This window comes from Mytilus galloprovincialis, chromosome 6 (genome assembly GCF_965363235.1).
Source record: "Mytilus galloprovincialis chromosome 6, xbMytGall1.hap1.1, whole genome shotgun sequence".
Taxonomy (NCBI): domain Eukaryota; kingdom Metazoa; phylum Mollusca; class Bivalvia; order Mytilida; family Mytilidae; genus Mytilus; species Mytilus galloprovincialis.
Window position 1 is genome coordinate 1,054,334 of NC_134843.1, and position 25,857 is coordinate 1,080,190.

At 32.7% G+C, this 25,857-nt stretch overlaps 1 protein-coding gene across 1 annotated transcript in view; it reads left to right on the plus strand.

The window, feature by feature from the left end:
- The window catches only part of LOC143078657 (putative ATP-dependent RNA helicase DDX27), a 46,126-nt gene that overhangs the window by 13,501 nt on the left and 6,768 nt on the right, over positions 1-25,857 (plus strand). The window contains exons 10-17 of the mRNA XM_076253529.1: positions 466-565; positions 1,334-1,475; positions 11,745-11,881; positions 12,780-12,878; positions 22,710-22,792; positions 23,664-23,758; positions 24,622-24,819; positions 25,467-25,537. Of these exons, the coding sequence (XP_076109644.1) occupies positions 466-565; positions 1,334-1,475; positions 11,745-11,881; positions 12,780-12,878; positions 22,710-22,792; positions 23,664-23,758; positions 24,622-24,819; positions 25,467-25,537 (925 nt within the window). The remainder of the gene's footprint in view (positions 1-465; positions 566-1,333; positions 1,476-11,744; positions 11,882-12,779; positions 12,879-22,709; positions 22,793-23,663; positions 23,759-24,621; positions 24,820-25,466; positions 25,538-25,857) is intronic.

The following is a 25,857-nucleotide window of genomic DNA, read 5'->3' on the forward strand; positions in this document are numbered from 1 at the left end:
GGACATTAGTAATATTGATGTTGGATGAAGCCAGTAGGTGAAGTCTCATACTATGTTTTTGGGGAAAATACCAGTACTCCCTATTGTATTATTTGTTAAATGTATAGTCATATTTTCTTTTTCTATAATGATCTTTTCAATACAATTACTAAAATTCTGTAAAAATTTTGCTGTCTTAAAAAAGATTTTATTTTGTCTTTCCTGTCGCATTAAATCCTTCAATTGGTTAAACATGAAAAATAACACCATGACAACGTCAAATGCAATGTACTGTTAAATTTTAATTATTTTAAAAGGTTGGCAAGCCTCGCGCTTTAAATAATAAAATTTAACTGTCTCAAGTGGAGAAATATAGTAATACACTTGTTGCAGTGTAGGAAGCTATATTTTGCTGTTTTTGCAGAATGTTAGATGAATATTTTGCTGTTTTACAGAATGTTAGGTGAATATTTTGCTGTTTTACAGAATGTTAGATGAATATTTTGCTGAACAAATGAAGGAGATTATCCGACAAAGTTCACAGACCAGACAAACCATGTTGTTTTCAGCCACAATGACAGAAGAGGTCAGATTATTCAGTATTTCTACATTAGACCTTCTCCCTTTATTTAACTGTTTTGCAATTAAAAGTTCTGTAAACATACAAGTATATTTGATTAAGATTTTCAAATTTTTCTTCCACCGAAAATTCTGAAATCTTAATTTTACATGTTCTTCATTCATGAAAAAAATGTAACAAAAATATCGAACTCCAAGGTAAATAAAAAAGGGGGAAGTCCATAATATGACAAAAACAAACATTATCAATCAACTGCACGAGCGATAACAACTGTAATATTCCTTACTTGGTACAAGCTTTTTCTGAATAAATAGATACATGTATTCATAAAAGTCCAAATTGAACTTCTAATGTAAAATTTTAAGAAGGCAAACACTTGTTTGAACTATTTGATATTTGTGATTGTTGAGTAAAGCTAGTTATACAGTACATGTTCTTCTCATTGTTGAAGGCTGTATAGTGAGGAAAATAATCTAACATGTTTAGGGGGGGGGAATAAATAAACACAATGACAACCATATTAAATTATGGAATAAACTTTCATATAGGCCATTTGAATAAGGCAATTTTCTTTTAACAACTTTAAAGTTTCAGTGAACTTAATTAATGATATGAAAATAGGTCAATTCCCTTTTACATGTTTTAATAATAAATTAAGAGGCTTAAGGAAAATGTTGCATATACTAAATATGTAATGTCTTTTAATCAAGGGCAGATAAAGCAATCTAGCAATTAATAAAAAAAAAAATAATAATATTGAAACTTTCCAAACAGGTAAAGGATCTAGCTGCTGTCTCCCTCAAGAATCCAGTCAAAATATTTATAAACCAGAGTACAGATACAGCCTTATCACTCAGACAGGAATTTGTCAGAATCAGGGCTAATAGAGAGGGAGAAAGGGAGGCTATTATAGCAGGTATATATCTCATTATATCAATTAATCACAGGGAGAAAGGGAGGCTATTATAGCAGGTATATATCTCATTATATCAATTAATCACAGGGAGAAAGGGAGGCTATTATAGCAGGTATATATCTCATTATATCAATTAATCACAGGGAGAAAGGGAGGCTATTATAGCAGGTATATATCTCATTATATCAATTAATCACAGGGAGAAAGGGAGGCTATTATAGCAGGTGTATATCTCATTATATCAATTAATCCCAGGGAGAAAGGGAGGCTATTATAGCAGGTATATATCTCATTATATCAATTAATCCCAGGGAGAAAGGGAGGCTATTATAGCAGGTATATATCTCATTATATCAATTAATCCCAGGGAGAAAGGGAGGCTATTATAGCAGGTATATATCTCATTATATCAATTAATCCCAGGGAGAAAGGGAGGCTATTATAGCAGGTATATATCTCATTATATCAATTAATCACAGGGAGAAAGGGAGGCTATTATAGCAGGTATATATCTCATTATATCAATTAATCACAGGGAGAAAGGGAGGCTATTATAGCAGGTGTATATCTCATTATATCAATTAATCACAGGGAGAAAGGGAGGCTATTATAGCAGGTGTATATCTCATTATATCAATTAATCCCAGGGAGAAAGGGAGGCTATTATAGCAGGTATATATCTCATTATATCAATTAATCACAGGGAGAAAGGGAGGCTATTATAGCAGGTATATATCTCATTATATCAATTAATCACTATGGAATTACTTAAGACTTACAGGTTCTGGTGAACTAAAGGTTTTACAACTTTGGGAAATTTGCTTTTATTTCTGTCATTTATCATTTATTGTTAATATCAATTTTTCAAATAAATGTAATTTATTGTTTATTTACTTTGGATTCTGTACTTTTGTGGGTACCAATGGAAATGGATTATGTAAAAAAAGGATATCATGAATTACTAACAATAGTACAAGATCAAATAGGTTTAAAAATTAGAAATAAATTATTGGCATGGGATATTGTGACTTATCACACTAAATTTCTTTCATTGATGAAGGCATGCAACAATTTCTTTTCAAATAGCTTACTTTGTAGCTTGAGCATTTTGAAAAACTAAATAGTATTGAATGATTAAGAGGACTTTTAGCCTGGACATATAAAACCACTGTTTACTATATATTTATTGTTTTGTAGGACTTGTAGCCTGGACATATAAAACCACTGTTTACTATATATTTATTGTTTTGTAGGACTTGTAGCCTGGACATATAAAACCACTGTTTACTATATATTTATTGTTTTGTAGGACTTGTAGCCTGGACATATAAAACCACTGTTTACTATATATTTATTGTTTTGTAGGACTTGTAGCCTGGACATATAAAACCACTGTTTACTATATATTTATTGTTTTGTAGGACTTGTAGCCTGGACATATAAAACCACTGTTTACTATATATTTATTGTTTTGTAGGACTTGTAGCCTGGACATATAAAACCACTGTTTACTATATATTTATTGTTTTGTAGGACTTGTAGCCTGGACATATAAAACCACTGTTTACTATATATTTGTTGTTTTGTAGGACTTGTAGCCAGAACATATAAAACCACTGTATACTATATATTTATTGTTTTGTAGGACTTGTAGCCTGGACATATAAAACCACTGTTTACTATATATTTATTGTTTTGTAGGACTTGTAGCCTGGACATATAAAACCACTGTCTACTATATATTTATTGTTTTGTAGGACTTGTAGCCTGGACATATAAAACCACTGTTTACTATATATTTATTGTTTTGTAGGACTTGTAGCCTGGACATATAAAACCACTGTCTACTATATATTTGTTGTTTTGTAGGACTTGTAGCCAGAACATATAAAACCACTGTTTACTATATATTTATTGTTTTGTAGGACTTGTAGCCTGGACATATAAAACCACTGTCTACTATATATTTATTGTTTTGTAGGACTTGTAGCCTGGACATATAAAACCACTGTCTACTATATATTTATTGTTTTGTAGGACTTGTAGCCTGGACATATAAAACCACTGTTTACTATATATTTATTGTTTTGTAGGACTTGTAGCCTGGACATATAAAACCACTGTTTACTATATATTTATTGTTTTGTAGGACTTGTAGCCTGGACATATAAAACCACTGTCTACTATATATTTATTGTTTTGTAGGACTTGTAGCCTGGACATATAAAACCACTGTCTACTATATATTTATTGTTTTGTAGGACTTGTAGCCTGGACATATAAAACCACTGTTTACTATATATTTATTGTTTTGTAGGACTTGTAGCCTGGACATATAAAACCACTGTTTACTATATATTTGTTGTTTTGTAGGACTTGTAGCCAGAACATATAAAACCACTGTATACTATATATTTATTGTTTTGTAGGACTTGTAGCCTGGACATATAAAACCACTGTCTACTATATATTTGTTGTTTTGTAGGACTTGTAGCCAGAACATATAAAACCACTGTTTACTATATATTTATTGTTTTGTAGGACTTGTAGCCTGGACATATAAAACCACTGTCTACTATATATTTATTGTTTTGTAGGACTTGTAGCCTGGACATATAAAACCACTGTCTACTATATATTTATTGTTTTGTAGGACTTGTAGCCTGGACATATAAAACCACTGTTTACTATATATTTATTGTTTTGTAGGACTTGTAGCCTGGACATATAAAACCACTGTTTACTATATATTTATTGTTTTGTAGGACTTGTAGCCTGGACATATAAAACCACTGTCTACTATATATTTATTGTTTTGTAGGACTTGTAGCCTGGACATATAAAACCCCTGTTTACTATATATTTATTGTTTTGTAGGACTTGTAGCCTGGACATATAAAACCACTGTCTACTATATATTTATTGTTTTGTAGGACTTGTAGCCAGAACATATAAAACCACTGTCTACTATATATTTATTGTTTTGTAGGACTTGTAGCCTGGACATATAAAACCACTGTTTACTATATATTTATTGTTTTGTAGGACTTGTAGCCTGGACATATAAAACCACTGTTTACTATATATTTATTGTTTTGTAGGACTTGTAGCCTGGACATATAAAACCACTGTTTACTATATATTTATTGTTTTGTAGGACTTGTAGCCTGGACATATAAAACCACTGTCTACTATATATTTATTGTTTTGTAGGACTTGTAGCCTGGACATATAAAACCACTGTTTACTATATATTTATTGTTTTGTAGGACTTGTAGCCTGGACATATAAAACCACTGTCTACTATATATTTATTGTTTTGTAGGACTTGTAGCCTTCACATATAAAACCACTGTTTACTATATATTTATTGTTTTGTAGGACTTGTAGCCTTCACATATAAAACCACTGTTTACTATATATTTATTGTTTTGTAGGACTTGTAGCCTGGACATATAAAACCACTGTTTACTATATATTTATTGTTTTGTAGGACTTGTAGCCTGGACATATAAAACCACTGTTTACTATATATTTATTGTTTTGTAGGACTTGTAGCCTGGACATATAAAACCACTGTCTACTATATATTTATTGTTTTGTAGGACTTGTAGCCTGGACATATAAAACCACTGTTTACTATATATTTATTGTTTTGTAGGACTTGTAGCCTGGACATATAAAACCACTGTTTACTATATATTTATTGTTTTGTAGGACTTGTAGCCTGGACATATAAAACCACTGTTTACTATATATTTATTGTTTTGTAGGACTTGTAGCCTGGACATATAAAACCCCTGTTTACTATATATTTATTGTTTTGTAGGACTTGTAGCCTGGACATATAAAACCACTGTTTACTATATATTTATTGTTTTGTAGGACTTGTAGCCTGGACATATAAAACCACTGTTTACTATATATTTATTGTTTTGTAGGACTTGTAGCCTGGACATATAAAACCACTGTTTACTATATATTTATTGTTTTGTAGGACTTGTAGCCTGGACATATAAAACCACTGTCTACTATATATTTATTGTTTTGTAGGACTTGTAGCCTGGACATATAAAACCACTGTTTACTATATATTTATTGTTTTGTAGGACTTGTAGCCTGGACATATAAAACCACTGTCTACTATATATTTATTGTTTTGTAGGACTTGTAGCCTGGACATATAAAACCACTGTTTACTATATATTTATTGTTTTGTAGGACTTGTAGCCTGGACATATAAAACCACTGTTTACTATATATTTATTGTTTTGTAGGACTTGTAGCCTGGACATATAAAACCACTGTCTACTATATATTTATTGTTTTGTAGGACTTGTAGCCAGAACATATAAAACCACTGTTTACTATATATTTATTGTTTTGTAGGACTTGTAGCCTGGACATATAAAACCACTGTTTACTATATATTTATTGTTTTGTAGGACTTGTAGCCTGGACATATAAAACCACTGTTTACTATATATTTATTGTTTTGTAGGACTTGTAGCCTGGACATATAAAACCACTGTCTACTATATATTTATTGTTTTGTAGGACTTGTAGCCTGGACATATAAAACCACTGTTTACTATATATTTATTGTTTTGTAGGACTTGTAGCCTGGACATATAAAACCACTGTTTACTATATATTTATTGTTTTGTAGGACTTGTAGCCTGGACATATAAAACCACTGTTTACTATATATTTATTGTTTTGTAGGACTTGTAGCCTGGACATATAAAACCACTGTTTACTATATATTTATTGTTTTGTAGGACTTGTAGCCTGGACATATAAAACCACTGTTTACTATATATTTATTGTTTTGTAGGACTTGTAGCCTGGACATATAAAACCACTGTTTACTATATATTTATTGTTTTGTAGGACTTGTAGCCTGGACATATAAAACCACTGTCTACTATATATTTATTGTTTTGTAGGACTTGTAGCCTGGACATATAAAACCACTGTTTACTATATATTTATTGTTTTGTAGGACTTGTAGCCTGGACATATAAAACCACTGTTTACTATATATTTATTGTTTTGTAGGACTTGTAGCCTGGACATATAAAACCACTGTCTACTATATATTTATTGTTTTGTAGGACTTGTAGCCTGGACATATAAAACCACTGTTTACTATATATTTATTGTTTTGTAGGACTTGTAGCCTGGACATATAAAACCACTGTTTACTATATATTTATTGTTTTGTAGGACTTGTAGCCTGGACATATAAAACCACTGTCTACTATATATTTATTGTTTTGTAGGACTTGTAGCCTGGACATATAAAACCACTGTTTACTATATATTTATTGTTTTGTAGGACTTGTAGCCTGGACATATAAAACCACTGTCTACTATATATTTATTGTTTTGTAGGACTTGTAGCCTGGACATATAAAACCACTGTTTACTATATATTTATTGTTTTGTAGGACTTGTAGCCTGGACATATAAAACCACTGTCTACTATATATTTATTGTTTTGTAGGACTTGTAGCCAGAACATATAAAACCACTGTTTACTATATATTTATTGTTTTGTAGGACTTGTAGCCTGGACATATAAAACCACTGTTTACTATATATTTATTGTTTTGTAGGACTTGTAGCCTGGACATATAAAACCACTGTCTACTATATATTTATTGTTTTGTAGGACTTGTAGCCAGAACATATAAAACCACTGTTTACTATATATTTATTGTTTTGTAGGACTTGTAGCCTGGACATATAAAACCACTGTTTACTATATATTTATTGTTTTGTAGGACTTGTAGCCTGGACATATAAAACCACTGTTTACTATATATTTATTGTTTTGTAGGACTTGTAGCCTGGACATATAAAACCACTGTCTACTATATATTTATTGTTTTGTAGGACTTGTAGCCTGGACATATAAAACCACTGTTTACTATATATTTATTGTTTTGTAGGACTTGTAGCCTGGACATATAAAACCACTGTTTACTATATATTTATTGTTTTGTAGGACTTGTAGCCTGGACATATAAAACCACTGTTTACTATATATTTATTGTTTTGTAGGACTTGTAGCCTGGACATATAAAACCACTGTTTACTATATATTTATTGTTTTGTAGGACTTGTAGCCTGGACATATAAAACCACTGTTTACTATATATTTATTGTTTTGTAGGACTTGTAGCCTGGACATATAAAACCACTGTTTACTATATATTTATTGTTTTGTAGGACTTGTAGCCTGGACATATAAAACCACTGTCTACTATATATTTATTGTTTTGTAGGACTTGTAGCCTGGACATATAAAACCACTGTTTACTATATATTTATTGTTTTGTAGGACTTGTAGCCTGGACATATAAAACCACTGTTTACTATATATTTATTGTTTTGTAGGACTTGTAGCCTGGACATATAAAACCACTGTCTACTATATATTTATTGTTTTGTAGGACTTGTAGCCTGGACATATAAAACCACTGTTTACTATATATTTATTGTTTTGTAGGACTTGTAGCCTGGACATATAAAACCACTGTTTACTATATATTTATTGTTTTGTAGGACTTGTAGCCTGGACATATAAAACCACTGTTTACTATATATTTATTGTTTTGTAGGACTTGTAGCCTGGACATATAAAACCACTGTCTACTATATATTTATTGTTTTGTAGGACTTGTAGCCAGAACATATAAAACCACTGTCTACTATATATTTATTGTTTTGTAGGACTTGTAGCCTGGACATATAAAACCACTGTTTACTATATATTTATTGTTTTGTAGGACTTGTAGCCTGGACATATAAAACCACTGTTTACTATATATTTATTGTTTTGTAGGACTTGTAGCCTGGACATATAAAACCACTGTTTACTATATATTTATTGTTTTGTAGGACTTGTAGCCTGGACATATAAAACCACTGTCTACTATATATTTATTGTTTTGTAGGACTTGTAGCCTGGACATATAAAACCACTGTTTACTATATATTTATTGTTTTGTAGGACTTGTAGCCTGGACATATAAAACCACTGTCTACTATATATTTATTGTTTTGTAGGACTTGTAGCCTGGACATATAAAACCCCTGTTTACTATATATTTATTGTTTTGTAGGACTTGTAGCCTGGACATATAAAACCACTGTTTACTATATATTTATTGTTTTGTAGGACTTGTAGCCTGGACATATAAAACCACTGTTTACTATATATTTATTGTTTTGTAGGACTTGTAGCCTGGACATATAAAACCACTGTTTACTATATATTTATTGTTTTGTAGGACTTGTAGCCTGGACATATAAAACCACTGTCTACTATATATTTATTGTTTTGTAGGACTTGTAGCCTGGACATATAAAACCACTGTTTACTATATATTTATTGTTTTGTAGGACTTGTAGCCTGGACATATAAAACCACTGTCTACTATATATTTATTGTTTTGTAGGACTTGTAGCCTGGACATATAAAACCCCTGTTTACTATATATTTATTGTTTTGTAGGACTTGTAGCCTGGACATATAAAACCACTGTTTACTATATATTTATTGTTTTGTAGGACTTGTAGCCTGGACATATAAAACCACTGTCTACTATATATTTATTGTTTTGTAGGACTTGTAGCCAGAACATATAAAACCACTGTTTACTATATATTTATTGTTTTGTAGGACTTGTAGCCTGGACATATAAAACCACTGTTTACTATATATTTATTGTTTTGTAGGACTTGTAGCCTGGACATATAAAACCACTGTTTACTATATATTTATTGTTTTGTAGGACTTGTAGCCTGGACATATAAAACCACTGTCTACTATATATTTATTGTTTTGTAGGACTTGTAGCCTGGACATATAAAACCACTGTCTACTATATATTTATTGTTTTGTAGGACTTGTAGCCTGGACATATAAAACCACTGTTTACTATATATTTATTGTTTTGTAGGACTTGTAGCCTGGACATATAAAACCACTGTTTACTATATATTTATTGTTTTGTAGGACTTGTAGCCTGGACATATAAAACCACTGTTTACTATATATTTATTGTTTTGTAGGACTTGTAGCCTGGACATATAAAACCACTGTTTACTATATATTTATTGTTTTGTAGGACTTGTAGCCTGGACATATAAAACCACTGTTTACTATATATTTATTGTTTTGTAGGACTTGTAGCCTGGACATATAAAACCACTGTTTACTATATATTTATTGTTTTGTAGGACTTGTAGCCTGGACATATAAAACCCCTGTTTACTATATATTTATTGTTTTGTAGGACTTGTAGCCTGGACATATAAAACCACTGTTTACTATATATTTATTGTTTTGTAGGACTTGTAGCCTGGACATATAAAACCACTGTCTACTATATATTTATTGTTTTGTAGGACTTGTAGCCTGGACATATAAAACCACTGTTTACTATATATTTATTGTTTTGTAGGACTTGTAGCCTGGACATATAAAACCACTGTTTACTATATATTTATTGTTTTGTAGGACTTGTAGCCTGGACATATAAAACCACTGTCTACTATATATTTATTGTTTTGTAGGACTTGTAGCCTGGACATATAAAACCACTGTTTACTATATATTTATTGTTTTGTAGGACTTGTAGCCTGGACATATAAAACCACTGTCTACTATATATTTATTGTTTTGTAGGACTTGTAGCCTGGACATATAAAACCACTGTTTACTATATATTTATTGTTTTGTAGGACTTGTAGCCTGGACATATAAAACCACTGTTTACTATATATTTATTGTTTTGTAGGACTTGTAGCCTGGACATATAAAACCCCTGTTTACTATATATTTATTGTTTTGTAGGACTTGTAGCCTGGACATATAAAACCACTGTTTACTATATATTTATTGTTTTGTAGGACTTGTAGCCTGGACATATAAAACCACTGTCTACTATATATTTATTGTTTTGTAGGACTTGTAGCCAGAACATATAAAACCACTGTTTACTATATATTTATTGTTTTGTAGGACTTGTAGCCTGGACATATAAAACCACTGTTTACTATATATTTATTGTTTTGTAGGACTTGTAGCCTGGACATATAAAACCACTGTTTACTATATATTTATTGTTTTGTAGGACTTGTAGCCTGGACATATAAAACCACTGTTTACTATATATTTATTGTTTTGTAGGACTTGTAGCCTGGACATATAAAACCACTGTTTACTATATATTTATTGTTTTGTAGGACTTGTAGCCTGGACATATAAAACCACTGTTTACTATATATTTATTGTTTTGTAGGACTTGTAGCCTGGACATATAAAACCACTGTTTACTATATATTTATTGTTTTGTAGGACTTGTAGCCTGGACATATAAAACCACTGTTTACTATATATTTATTGTTTTGTAGGACTTGTAGCCTGGACATATAAAACCCCTGTTTACTATATATTTATTGTTTTGTAGGACTTGTAGCCTGGACATATAAAACCACTGTTTACTATATATTTATTGTTTTGTAGGACTTGTAGCCTGGACATATAAAACCACTGTCTACTATATATTTATTGTTTTGTAGGACTTGTAGCCTGGACATATAAAACCACTGTTTACTATATATTTATTGTTTTGTAGGACTTGTAGCCTGGACATATAAAACCACTGTTTACTATATATTTATTGTTTTGTAGGACTTGTAGCCTGGACATATAAAACCACTGTTTACTATATATTTATTGTTTTGTAGGACTTGTAGCCTGGACATATAAAACCACTGTTTACTATATATTTATTGTTTTGTAGGACTTGTAGCCTGGACATATAAAACCACTGTTTACTATATATTTATTGTTTTGTAGGACTTGTAGCCTGGACATATAAAACCACTGTCTACTATATATTTATTGTTTTGTAGGACTTGTAGCCTGGACATATAAAACCACTGTTTACTATATATTTATTGTTTTGTAGGACTTGTAGCCTGGACATATAAAACCACTGTTTACTATATATTTATTGTTTTGTAGGACTTGTAGCCTGGACATATAAAACCACTGTTTACTATATATTTATTGTTTTGTAGGACTTGTAGCCTGGACATATAAAACCACTGTCTACTATATATTTATTGTTTTGTAGGACTTGTAGCCTGGACATATAAAACCACTGTTTACTATATATTTATTGTTTTGTAGGACTTGTAGCCTGGACATATAAAACCACTGTTTACTATATATTTATTGTTTTGTAGGACTTGTAGCCAGAACCTTTAGAGACCATTGTATAGTGTTCATACAAACAAAGAAACAAGCACACAGAATGCATATAGTGTTAGGATTACTGGGAGTAAATGTTGGAGAGCTTCATGGAAATCTATCTCAAGCTCAGGTAAGAAGCCAGGAACAACATGTGCTAAATAATGGTATTAGAGATGTTAAGGGTTGGGAATTTCTTATAGAATGAAGGATTTAATGATGGATTACTGGTGTTAAATAAATGTCTGTGTCATTTTGGTCTCTTGTGGAGAGTTGTCTCATTGGTAATCATACCACATAACTTTTTTTTATATATTAAATTCCTCCTTCGAAACTATTGGTTATATCATGGTCATATGTTTCAATTCATGGTGGAAACTATACCTTCCAAAGGGAAAACTTGCAATCCTAATCAATAGAAATTAGAGTCAAAACCACCTACCATGTGTGGAGTTTTAACTCAAAACCTCAGTTTTGACCGACTAGGGGATAGTAGATGACATACTTAGACCACTCAACTGCTTAGACCACCTTGTGTATTCCTTAATTCAAGGAATTTTCAATTGAAGTTGTTGCTAAGGGTACATATGCTTTTAATGGTTGACAACAGTGGAACAATGAAAAGGTGTACAATTGTATGTTTTTATATTATCCACTTTGTCTTATTATTATGTTTGAATACAAACTGCAGTGTATGAATAGCACATTTCTTCTTTCCCAATTTTATTGGGAGAATTATTTGAAAGGCTTTAAAATCATTATCTAAATTTCGATTAGTGTGGGTTCTCAATTTGTGGATACCAATTTGCATGTATTTCTTACGTATAGGTAAACCCCAAATTTAGATAATCAATGAACACTTGTTATAGGCTTGTTTACAGACCTTGACAAAACCATGCAATAAACTATACACAAAAATAAAAGTTTTCCTCACTCCATCAAAATTGATTCCCAAGAAAAATCAATTCCCAGTTTATCTGGAAAGTATTTTTAGATGTGATGATTAAGATAACAATAATATAATGTTTCAGAGATTGGAAAGCTTAAAGATGTTCAAAGAAGGATTGATAGATGTTTTATTAGCAACAGATCTAGCAGCCAGAGGGTTAGATATAGAGGGGGTTAAAACTGTAAGTTATATCTACCTTTACTTGTAGACAGAGGGTTAGATATAGAGGGGGTTAAAACTGTAAGTTATATCTACCTTTACTTGTAGACAGAGGGTTAGATATAGAGGGGGTTAAAACTGTAAGTTATATCTACCTTTACTTGTAGACAGAGGGTTAGATATAGAGGGGGTTAAAACTGTAAGTTATATCTACCTTTACTTGTAGACAGAGGGTTAGATATAGAGGGGGTTAAAACTGTAAGTAATATCTACCTTTACTTGTAGACAGAGGGTTAGATATAGAGGGGGTTAAAACTGTAAGTTATATTGAGCTTTACTTGTAGACAGAGGGTTAGATATAGAGGGGGTTAAAACTGTAAGTTATATTGAGCTTTACTTGTAGACAGAGGGTTAGATATAGAGGGGGTTAAAACTGTAAGTTATATTGAGCTTTACTTGTAGACAGAGGGTTAGATATAGAGGGGGTTAAAACTGTAAGTAATATCTACCTTTACTTGTAGACAGAGGGTTAGATATAGAGGGGGTTAAAACTGTAAGTTATATCTACCTTTACTTGTAGACAGAGGGTTAGATATAGAGGGGGTTAAAACTGTAAGTAATATCTACCTTTACTTGTAGCCAGAGGGTTAGATATAGAGGGGGTTAAAACTGTAAGTTATATCTACCTTTACTTGTAGACAGAGGGTTAGATATAGAGGGGGTTAAAACTGTAAGTAATATCTACCTTTACTTGTAGACAGAGGGTTAGATATAGAGGGGGTTAAAACTGTAGTTATATCTACCTTTACTTGTAGACAGAGGGTTAGATATAGAGGGGGTTAAAACTGTAAGTAATATCTACCTTTACTTGTAGACAGAGGGTTAGATATAGAGGGGGTTAAAACTGTAAGTTATATCTACCTTTACTTGTAGACAGAGGGTTAGATATAGAGGGGGTTAAAACTGTAAGTTATATCTACCTTTACTTGTAGACAGAGGGTTAGATATAGAGGGGGTTAAAACTGTAAGTTATATCTACCTTTACTTGTAGACAGAGGGTTAGATATAGAGGGGGTTAAAACTGTAAGTTATATCTACCTTTACTTGTAGACAGAGGGTTAGATATAGAGGGGGTTAAAACTGTAAGTTATATCTACCTTTACTTGTAGACAGAGGGTTAGATATAGAGGGGGTTAAAACTGTAGTTATATCTACCTTTACTTGTAGACAGAGGGTTAGATATAGAGGGGGTTAAAACTGTAAGTAATATCTACCTTTACTTGTAGACAGAGGGTTAGATATAGAGGGGGTTAAAACTGTAAGTTATATCTACCTTTATTTGTAGACAGAGGGTTAGATATAGAGGGGGTTAAAACTGTAAGTTATATCTACCTTTACTTGTAGACAGAGGGTTAGATATAGAGGGGGTTAAAACTGTAAGTAATATCTACCTTTACTTGTAGACAGAGGGTTAGATATAGAGGGGGTTAAAACTGTAAGTTATATCTACCTTTACTTGTAGACAGAGGGTTAGATATAGAGGGGGTTAAAACTGTAAGTTATATCTACCTTTACTTGTAGACAGAGGGTTAGATATAGAGGGGGTTAAAACTGTAAGTTATATCTACCTTTATTTGTAGACAGAGGGTTAGATATAGAGGGGGTTAAAACTGTAAGTTATATCTACCTTTACTTGTAGACAGAGGGTTAGATATAGAGGGGGTTAAAACTGTAAGTTATATCTACCTTTACTTGTAGACAGAGGGTTAGATATAGAGGGGGTTAAAACTGTAGTTATATCTACCTTTACTTGTAGACAGAGGGTTAGATATAGAGGGGGTTAAAACTGTAAGTAATATCTACCTTTACTTGTAGACAGAGGGTTAGATATAGAGGGGGTTAAAACTGTAAGTTATATCTACCTTTACTTGTAGACAGAGGGTTAGATATAGAGGGGGTTAAAACTGTAAGTTATATCTACCTTTACTTGTAGACAGAGGGTTAGATATAGAGGGGGTTAAAACTGTAAGTTATATCTACCTTTACTTGTAGACAGAGGGTTAGATATAGAGGGGGTTAAAACTGTAAGTTATATCTACCTTTACTTGTAGACAGAGGGTTAGATATAGAGGGGGTTAAAACTGTAAGTTATATCTACCTTTACTTGTAGACAGAGGGTTAGATATAGAGGGGGTTAAAACTGTAGTTATATCTACCTTTACTTGTAGACAGAGGGTTAGATATAGAGGGGGTTAAAACTGTAAGTAATATCTACCTTTACTTGTAGACAGAGGGTTAGATATAGAGGGGGTTAAAACTGTAAGTTATATCTACCTTTATTTGTAGACAGAGGGTTAGATATAGAGGGGGTTAAAACTGTAAGTTATATCTACCTTTACTTGTAGACAGAGGGTTAGATATAGAGGGGGTTAAAACTGTAAGTAATATCTACCTTTACTTGTAGACAGAGGGTTAGATATAGAGGGGGTTAAAACTGTAAGTTATATCTACCTTTATTTGTAGACAGAGGGTTAGATATAGAGGGGGTTAAAACTGTAAGTTATATCTACCTTTACTTGTAGACAGAGGGTTAGATATAGAGGGGGTTAAAACTGTAAGTTATATCTACCTTTACTTGTAGACAGAGGGTTAGATATAGAGGGGGTTAAAACTGTAAGTTATATTGAGCTTTACTTGTAGACAGAGGGTTAGATATAGAGGGGGTTAAAACTGTAAGTTATATTGAGCTTTACTTGTAGACAGAGGGTTAGATATAGAGGGGGTTAAAACTGTAAGTTATATCTACCTTTATTTGTAGACAGAGGGTTAGATATAGAGGGGGTTAAAACTGTAAGTTATATCTACCTTTACTTGTAGACAGAGGGTTAGATATAGAGGGGGTTAAAACTGTAAGTAATATCTACCTTTACTTGTAGACAGAGGGTTAGATATAGAGGGGGTTAAAACTGTAGTTATATCTACCTTTACTTGTAGACAGAGGGTTAGATATAGAGGGGGTTAAAACTGTAAGTTATATCTACCTTTACTTGTAGACAGAGGGTTAGATATAGAGGGGGTTAAAACTGTAAGTTATATCTACCTTTACTTGTAGACAGAGGGTTAGATATAGAGGGGGTTAAAACTGTAAGTTATATCTACCTTTACTTGTAGACAGAGGGTTAGATATAGAGGGGGTTAAAACTGTAAGTTATATCTACCTTTACTTGTAGACAGAGGGTTAGATATAGAGGGGGTTAAAACTGTAAGTTATATCTACCTTTACTTGTAGACAGAGGGTTAGATATAGAGGGGGTTAAAACTGTAAGTTATATCTACCTTTACTTGTAGACAGAGGGTTAGATATAGAGGGGGTTAAAACTGTAAGTTATATCTACCTTTACTTGTAGACAGAGGGTTAGATATAGAGGGGGTTAAAACTGTAAGTTATATCTACCTTTACTTGTAGACAGAGGGTTAGATATAGAGGGGGTTAAAACTGTAAGTTATATCTACCTTTACTTGTAGACAGAGGGTTAGATATAGAGGGGGTTAAAACTGTAAGTTATATCTACCTTTACTTGTAGACAGAGGGTTAGATATAGAGGGGGTTAAAACTGTAAGTTATATCTACCTTTACTTGTAGACAGAGGGTTAGATATAGAGGGGGTTAACACTGTAAGTTATATCTACCTTTACTTGTAGACAGAGGGTTAGATATAGAGGGGGTTAAAACTGTAAGTAATATCTACCTTTACTTGTAGACAGAGGGTTAGATATAGAGGGGGTTAAAACTGTAAGTTATATCTACCTTTACTTGTAGACAGAGGGTTAGATATAGAGGGGGTTAAAACTGTAAGTTATATCTACCTTTACTTGTAGACAGAGGGTTAGATATAGAGGGGGTTAAAACTGTAAGTTATATCTACCTTTACTTGTAGACAGAGGGTTAGATATAGAGGGGGTTAAAACTGTAAGTTATATCTACCTTTACTTGTAGACAGAGGGTTAGATATAGAGGGGGTTAAAACTGTAAGTTATATCTACCTTTACTTGTAGACAGAGGGTTAGATATAGAGGGGGTTAAAACTGTAAGTTATATCTACCTTTACTTGTAGACAGAGGGTTAGATATAGAGGGGGTTAAAACTGTAAGTTATATCTACCTTTACTTGTAGACAGAGGGTTAGATATAGAGGGGGTTAAAACTGTAAGTTATATCTACCTTTACTTGTAGACAGAGGGTTAGATATAGAGGGGGTTAAAACTGTAAGTTATATCTACCTTTATTTGTAGACAGAGGGTTAGATATAGAGGGGGTTAAAACTGTAAGTTATATTGAGCTTTACTTGTAGACAGAGGGTTAGATATAGAGGGGGTTAAAACTGTAGTTATATCTACCTTTACTTGTAGACAGAGGGTTAGATATAGAGGGGGTTAAAACTGTAAGTTATATCTACCTTTACTTGTAGACAGAGGGTTAGATATAGAGGGGGTTAAAACTGTAAGTTATATCTACCTTTACTTGTAGACAGAGGGTTAGATATAGAGGGGGTTAAAACTGTAAGTTATATCTACCTTTACTTGTAGACAGAGGGTTAGATATAGAGGGGGTTAAAACTGTAAGTTATATTGAGCTTTACTTGTAGACAGAGGGTTAGATATAGAGGGGGTTAAAACTGTAAGTTATATCTACCTTTACTTGTAGACAGAGGGTTAGATATAGAGGGGGTTAAAACTGTAAGTAATATCTACCTTTACTTGTAGACAGAGGGTTAGATATAGAGGGGGTTAAAACTGTAAGTTATATTGAGCTTTACTTGTAGACAGAGGGTTAGATATAGAGGGGGTTAAAACTGTAAGTTATATCTACCTTTACTTGTAGACAGAGGGTTAGATATAGAGGGGGTTAAAACTGTAAGTTATATCTACCTTTACTTGTAGACAGAGGGTTAGATATAGAGGGGGTTAAAACTGTAAGTAATATCTACCTTTACTTGTAGACAGAGGGTTAGATATAGAGGGAGTTAAAACTGTAAGTTATATTGAGCTTTACTTGTAGCCAGAGGGTTAGATATAGAGGGGGTTAAAACTGTAAGTTATATCTACCTTTACTTGTAGACAGAGGGTTAGATATAGAGGGGGTTAAAACTGTAAGTTATATCTACCTTTACTTGTAGACAGAGGGTTAGATATAGAGGGGGTTAAAACTGTAAGTTATATCTACCTTTATTTGTAGACAAAGGGTTAGATATAGAGGGGGTTAAAACTGTAAGTTATATCTACCTTTACTTGTAGACAGAGGGTTAGATATAGAGGGGGTTAAAACTGTAAGTTATATCTACCTTTATTTGTAGACAGAGGGTTAGATATAGAGGGGGTTAAAACTGTAAGTTATATCTACCTTTACTTGTAGACAGAGGGTTAGATATAGAGGGGGTTAAAACTGTAAGTTATATCTACCTTTACTTGTAGACAGAGGGTTAGATATAGAGGGGGTTAAAACTGTAAGTTATATCTACCTTTACTTGTAGACAGAGGGTTAGATATAGAGGGGGTTAAAACTGTAAGTTATATCTACCTTTACTTGTAGACAGAGGGTTAGATATAGAGGGGGTTAAAACTGTAAGTTATATTGAGCTTTACTTGCAGCCAGAGGGTTAGATATAGAGGGGGTTAAAACTGTAAGTTATATCTACCTTTACTTGTAGACAGAGGGTTAGATATAGAGGGGGTTAAAACTGTAAGTTATATCTACCTTTACTTGTAGACAGAGGGTTAGATATAGAGGGGGTTAAAACTGTAAGTTATATTGAGCTTTACTTGTAGCCAGAGGGTTAGATATAGAGGGGGTTAAAACTGTAAGTTATATCTACCTTTACTTGTAGCCAGAGGGTTAGATATAGAGGGGGTTAAAACTGTAAGTTATATTGAGCTTTACTTGCAGCCAGAGGGTTAGATATAGAGGGGGTTAAAACTGTAAGTTATATCTACCTTTACTTGTAGACAGAGGGTTAGATATAGAGGGGGTTAAAACTGTAAGTTATATTGAGCTTTACTTGTAGCCAGAGGGTTAGATATAGAGGGGGTTAAAACTGTAAGTTATATCTACCTTTATTTGTAGACAGAGGGTTAGATATAGAGGGGGTTAAAACTGTAAGTTATATCTACCTTTACTTGTAGACAGAGGGTTAGATATAGAGGGGGTTAAAACTGTAAGTTATATCTACCTTTACTTGTAGACAGAGGGTTAGATATAGAGGGGGTTAAAACTGTAAGTTATATCTACCTTTACTTGTAGACAGAGGGTTAGATATAGAGGGGGTTAAAACTGTAAGTTATATCTACCTTTACTTGTAGACAGAGGGTTAGATATAGAGGGGGTTAAAACTGTAAGTTATATTGAGCTTTACTTGCAGCCAGAGGGTTAGATATAGAGGGGGTTAAAACTGTAAGTTATATCTACCTTTACTTGTAGACAGAGGGTTAGATATAGAGGGGGTTAAAACTGTAAGTTATATCTACCTTTACTTGTAGACAGAGGGTTAGATATAGAGGGGGTTAAAACTGTAAGTTATATTGAGCTTTACTTGTAGCCAGAGGGTTAGATATAGAGGGGGTTAAAACTGTAAGTTATATCTACCTTTACTTGTAGCCAGAGGGTTAGATATAGAGGGGGTTAAAACTGTAAGTTATATTGAGCTTTACTTGCAGCCAGAGGGTTAGATATAGAGGGGGTTAAAACTGTAAGTTATATCTACCTTTACTTGTAGACAGAGGGTTAGATATAGAGGGGGTTAAAACTGTAAGTTATATTGAGCTTTACTTGTAGCCAGAGGGTTAGATATAGAGGGGGTTAAAACTGTAAGTTATATCTACCTTTACTTGTAGACAGAGGGTTAGATATAGAGGGGGTTAAAACTGTAAGTTATATCTACCTTTACTTGTAGACAGAGGGTTAGATATAGAGGGGGTTAAAACTGTAAGTTATATCTACCTTTACTTGTAGACAGAGGGTTAGATATAGAGGGGGTTAAAACTGTAAGTTATATTGAGCTTTACTTGTAGCCAGAGGGTTAGATATAGAGGGGGTTAAAACTGTAAGTTATATCTACCTTTACTTGTAGCCAGAGGGTTAGATATAGAGGGGGTTAAAACTGTAAGTTATATCTACCTTTACTTGTAGACAGAGGGTTAGATATAGAGGGGGTTAAAACTGTAAGTTATATCTACCTTTACTTGTAGACAGAGGGTTAGATATAGAGGGGGTTAAAACTGTAAGTTATATCTACCTTTACTTGTAGACAGAGGGTTAGATATAGAGGGGGTTAAAACTGTAAGTTATATCTACCTTTACTTGTAGACAGAGGGTTAGATATAGAGGGGGTTAAAACTGTAAGTTATATTGAGCTTTACTTGTAGACAGAGGGTTAGATATAGAGGGGGTTAAAACTGTAAGTTATATCTACCTTTACTTGTAGACAGAGGGTTAGATATAGAGGGGGTTAAAACTGTAAGTTATATTGAGCTTTACTTGTAGACAGAGGGTTAGATATAGAGGGGGTTAAAACTGTAAGTTATATTGAGCTTTACTTGTAGACAGAGGGTTAGATATAGAGGGGGTTAAAACTGTAGTTATATCTACCTTTACTTGTAGACAGAGGGTTAGATATAGAGGGGGTTAAAACTGTAAGTTATATTGAGCTTTACTTGTAGACAGAGGGTTAGATATAGAGGGGGTTAAAACTGTAGTTATATCTACCTTTACTTGTAGACAGAGGGTTAGATATAGAGGGGGTTAAAACTGTAAGTTATATTGAGCTTTACTTGTAGACAGAGGGTTAGATATAGAGGGGGTTAAAACTGTAAGTTATATTGAGCTTTACTTGTAGACAGAGGGTTAGATATAGAGGGGGTTAAAACTGTAAGTTATATTGAGCTTTACTTGTAGACAGAGGGTTAGATATAGAGGGGGTTAAAACTGTAAGTTATATCTACCTTTACTTGTAGACAGAGGGTTAGATATAGAGGGGGTTAAAACTGTAAGTTATATTGAGCTTTACTTGTAGACAGAGGGTTAGATATAGAGGGGGTTAAAACTGTAAGTTATATCTACCTTTACTTGTAGACAGAGGGTTAGATATAGAGGGGGTTAAAACTGTAAGTTATATCTACCTTTATTTGTTATACAGTTTTTATGCTGTGTTGGGAAAAACCTGTATCTGTAGTACAAGGGCTGATGCAAAAATTTGTAAAAAAGTTTCTCTAAAGACTAGTAACATTATTAATAGTCAAATATGGCCCCAAAGATTGACAAACATCTTTATCTTCTAATTACATGTATGATGAAGGATTAACAGCATTAAATATTCTAAAAAGATATATAACTTTTCAGAGATAAAGAAATTCATCTTTTTTATTCCTTACAGTAATCTAATCTATTCATGCTATTATAACTTTCTTCCACCATTTTGTGTTTGGTTGATATTATAAAAAAAAAATTCTGACGTCAGACACACAAATCAATGAATGTGTTTGTAGATCGATGTTTTTGTGTTCTGTTAAATTGTCCCTTTTAAAATTGTTATACGATGTTGACTGATGTACCCATATTTTGACTATTTTATTTATTGTGTCTGTTAAGTTTACACATCAATGTAAATATAACGGAATTTGACGAGACTGTCATAAAAGTGAGAGGGTTAGCGCTATAAAACCAGGTTTAATCCACCATTTTCTACATTTGAAAATGCCTGTACCAAGTCAGTAATATGACAGTTCTTGTCCATTGGTTTTTGATGCGTTTTGTTATTTGATTTTGCCATGTGATTATGGACTTTCCGAATTGATTTTCCTCTAAGTTCAGTATTTTTGTGACTTTTTGACAATCATACCACGTCATCTTATTTTGATATGACATCTTCAAGTTCACTTATTTTTAAGAAATAACAGAATCTTTAAAGTTTTATCTCCAATTGTCGGACCTTCTTATAGGTTGCATTTCTGTAAATATTGACAGTTCAATTTCCCATAGGAACTCCTTTTACGGCTCAAACTGGACCACTTTTACTATGAAGTTTTGAAAAAAATCTTATCCTAGAATTGAAAGTTCATTTGCACCACAATTTTTTTCAAAGGTCAAAATATAGGTCAGTGCGGCATATTTTCAACGTTTATATGCCCTGAACTTCTCAGAGTTTAAACTAACACTAATTTTTTAAACTACCCCTACCTCGAATGAAAGGTTACCACTGATTTAAATGTAAACAATATGCACATGTAAATGTACTGGTAACATTCCCAAGTTATGTCTCTGTGAGATGGAACACAGAGAGCATAACTGGGAACCAGTATGTAAACAAAATTAATTTTCTATGAATATTCAAGATCTCCCCAAAAGAGGCGTGTTTTGAGAAATAGCTGTATTTACAAAGTGCAACCTATAACTTGAAAAGTCTTCCTCAACATCATCTATTTAATCTTTAGAGATGTCACCATGAAAATATGCCCATTATCAAAATAAGTTTCAAAATGAAATTTAGTGAAAAATTTATATATACAGTCAAACCTGTGTAAGAGGCCACATGTATTAGGCAAAACCTTTGTTAAAGACCACCAATTTTAGATCCCTCTGTTGTACATTTCATATAGATTTAACCCGTATTAAAAGACAGCCTGTTTTAAGAGACCACTTTTATGCTCTCCCTTAAGTGGTCTCTTTTCTTATAACAGGTTTGACTGTACATGTACTGACAAATAAAATCTTGTTTATTCAAGACAGATGAACTGAATTTACTATAACTTTTTGGAAGTTTTCATTTTATTTATTGCTTTTAATGAGGGATTTTTATTTTCAGGTGATAAATTTTACCATGCCCAACTCATTGAAGCATTATGTACATCGAGTGGGTAGAACTGCTAGAGCTGGGAAAAAAGGGAGGTAAGTGTTGCTTAAAGTCAATATGTATAAAAAGTAATGCTTTAGGTATTAATAATGGAATGGTAGGGGGAGTGCATGATTTATCACAGTTAAGGTAGTTTTAATTGAAAAATTTCTTTTTATGCCCCTGTAATAGGCAATGGGTGGATTTAAAAGTTTTACCCTTCTGTCCTTCCCATTTTTAGGCAGTTTAGCTGCCTCATGCGAGCACCCTGGATTTGTGTTCTACCCAATAAATGCTGAAATACGTGCCATTGTTATTATCTAGCTAGACATTATGTCTAAAAAACTATAATTATCTGAATTTACATGTTAAACACCAATTTCCGTGCTTATGTTGATTTGTTGTCGATTGTTGACAAACAGGTGACAATCGTTAAACTTTGGCTTCAAAACACGAACTTTAATTACCTGCCATTTTTTCACAACAACAATGACCGATTGAAAAAAAATTGACGATTGTACACAATTTACAAAAAAAAAAATGATAAATTCGTGCACAGAAGACTAAGTTTATGATGTTTGTATGCATTGGTTCAAGAATTGGAAGAACATTATTTTTCACCGGTCACTCGTTTCTTATGACTTTAATATATTGAGATTTTGAAAAAGTTTGACACAAATTGATTTTAAAATTATCCATCCCTCTCTTTTGATAGTTGTATTCCACAAAAAGATCTTAGAACCGTTAATTACTACTCATAAAGCAGTTTAGATTTTAATTGATGTCTTTTTTGAAAAATAAATCATTACCGGTACATTCTCACCAACTGTTTTATACAAATAATGGACCATAGTTTTATGCAGTTTAATAAATTTCATCCTCTTGTATACATAGATTTTATAAAATATTCTTTTCTTTTTCTTCAAGATCAGTGACACTTGTTGGAGAACAAGAGAGAAAAATGTTAAAAGAAGTAGTGAAACATGCTAAAACACCATTAAAAACACGAGTGATACCTCAAGGTTCGTATATTTGTATTATTAAATACATGGGAATATTCTTCTTTTTTTTTTTAAGGCATGTAATAATTATTGGGTAGATGACATGTCTCCTGTCCCTATACCAATTGACTTGTGGGTTGCTGTACTGAATACTGACCTTAAGTGTGAGGGTCAAGCATGGGTTTGCTCCCTGGAATGGTCAAGCCAAAGACTTTTAAATTGATATAAACTTCTTCCCCACTGCTGTATGTATGAGTAAGAACACAGACTGGTTGGTACCAGTAGCATGTCATAAATCGGCTTAGGTCTAATAAAATCAGGCTATATTCATGTCTCATTAATATGTTAGCATATGGATATAACTTCTTTTCATACATTAGTTTTGATCTGCTGTTGGGGATCATGTCAAAAATAACATCAACAAATTTGAAAAATAATTGATAAAATTATTTCTACAGATGTTTTTTGTAAAACAGATAGCTGTTGGCCTATTGGGTGACACATGATAAAAGCTGATGTTACCTTGATTAAATCAAAGAAAACACAACATTTGTCAAAAAGTTAAGATGAAGGAATGAAGATTGAGAAAGCTGAAAATATCCCCAGAACACTTGTACTTCTGTGGTCAAAGTTTACAGAAAATGTCTGTTACATATATATTTCATGGCTTTAGTAGGCTCAATCAAAAGATTTATTCCAAGAAATACATTTTATATTATTTTATGTTCACCCCTCTTGTATGATGTAGAAAATAATTGTACACTGAAAACACACTAAATAATAAAATTGTAACATGGATAAAGAATCAAAAGGTCATGGTGTTGTTGACCTACTCATTTATTTTAGACATCAAATTTTATTTTTATGTTCTTTGTGGTTAACAGAAGTGATAGGGAAATACAGAGACAAAATAGCCAAGTTAGAATTAGATGTGAAGGAAATAGAATGGACAGAACAGGAGGAGAAGGAAATGAGAGCGACAGAAAACCAGATAAATAAAGCAAACAATCTACTGGAAAATCCAGGGGATCAACACAAGCGTGACTGGTTCCAAACTCACAAACAAAGAATGCAAGAACAGGGTAGGTGGAGATATTATCAATGGAAACCAGTCTGTTGGTTATTAACAGGTTTTATACATTTATGTAAGGAAACTATATCAAATCAAAAAAGGATGCACTATATGTTTGTATTATGTTAAGAAAAAAATACAAAGCAGCTACAGAACTGAAAGAAATGTTTTTATTCAGGTGATAATTATTTTAGGTCAATAGACATTAGTGGTTCAGGAAGCTAGAAGCTCCCAGCAGTGTAAAAACTCACCCGGTAACATACTTGCACCCTAAAAATCATTAGCAACAGTGGCAGCAATCTTTCTTGCTAATGTTAAGTAACATAAAAATAGGGACATGTGGTGTGATTGCCAATGACTTTAAATGACATTGAGATAAGTAATTATAGGTCACCTTATGGCATAAGATTGTTACTTATACAAGATCAACAAAAAATGGATGAAATACATGTATATACTACCAATTGTCTTTAATGTTGGAGAGTGGTCAATACACATAGATCCAGATGGGTAACACAGGCTTTTTACAGCCTCAAGATGTTTAATCAGAACAGAGTATAAATGATGAAAGAATTTTTGACAGTTGTAGGTAAACAAAATCTGTAAAAAGGAGCAAAATTAGACTACATTAATTTTCAATAATTTGTATATTTGTAGCTGATTTGAGACTTGGTGAATTTTCGTTATCCAAGAAAAGGAATATGAAGAAAGAAAAAAAAGTTGTTACAGTGAGTTCTTCTTATTTAATATTAGTGCATGATTTTGGTTTTAAAAATTGCCACAGAAGGAAAACTATTGGATTCCAAGCACAGGATGCCACTGCTAGAAATTAAGCCAAATGAAGTTTCCACTTATGGAGCTGATAGGACATGGTTGTTTTATATCAATTAACCCCTTTGCCACCAATCCAGCCAGTTGTCATAATGGTGACTGCCATTCTTTTATAGCCCATATGACCCTCAATACTCTTTCAGAACTGCCCCAGCTGAGCTGTGTTGACAGAATTGAGTTCAACCATGCAACTCATGATCCATTTACTCTTCCCAGA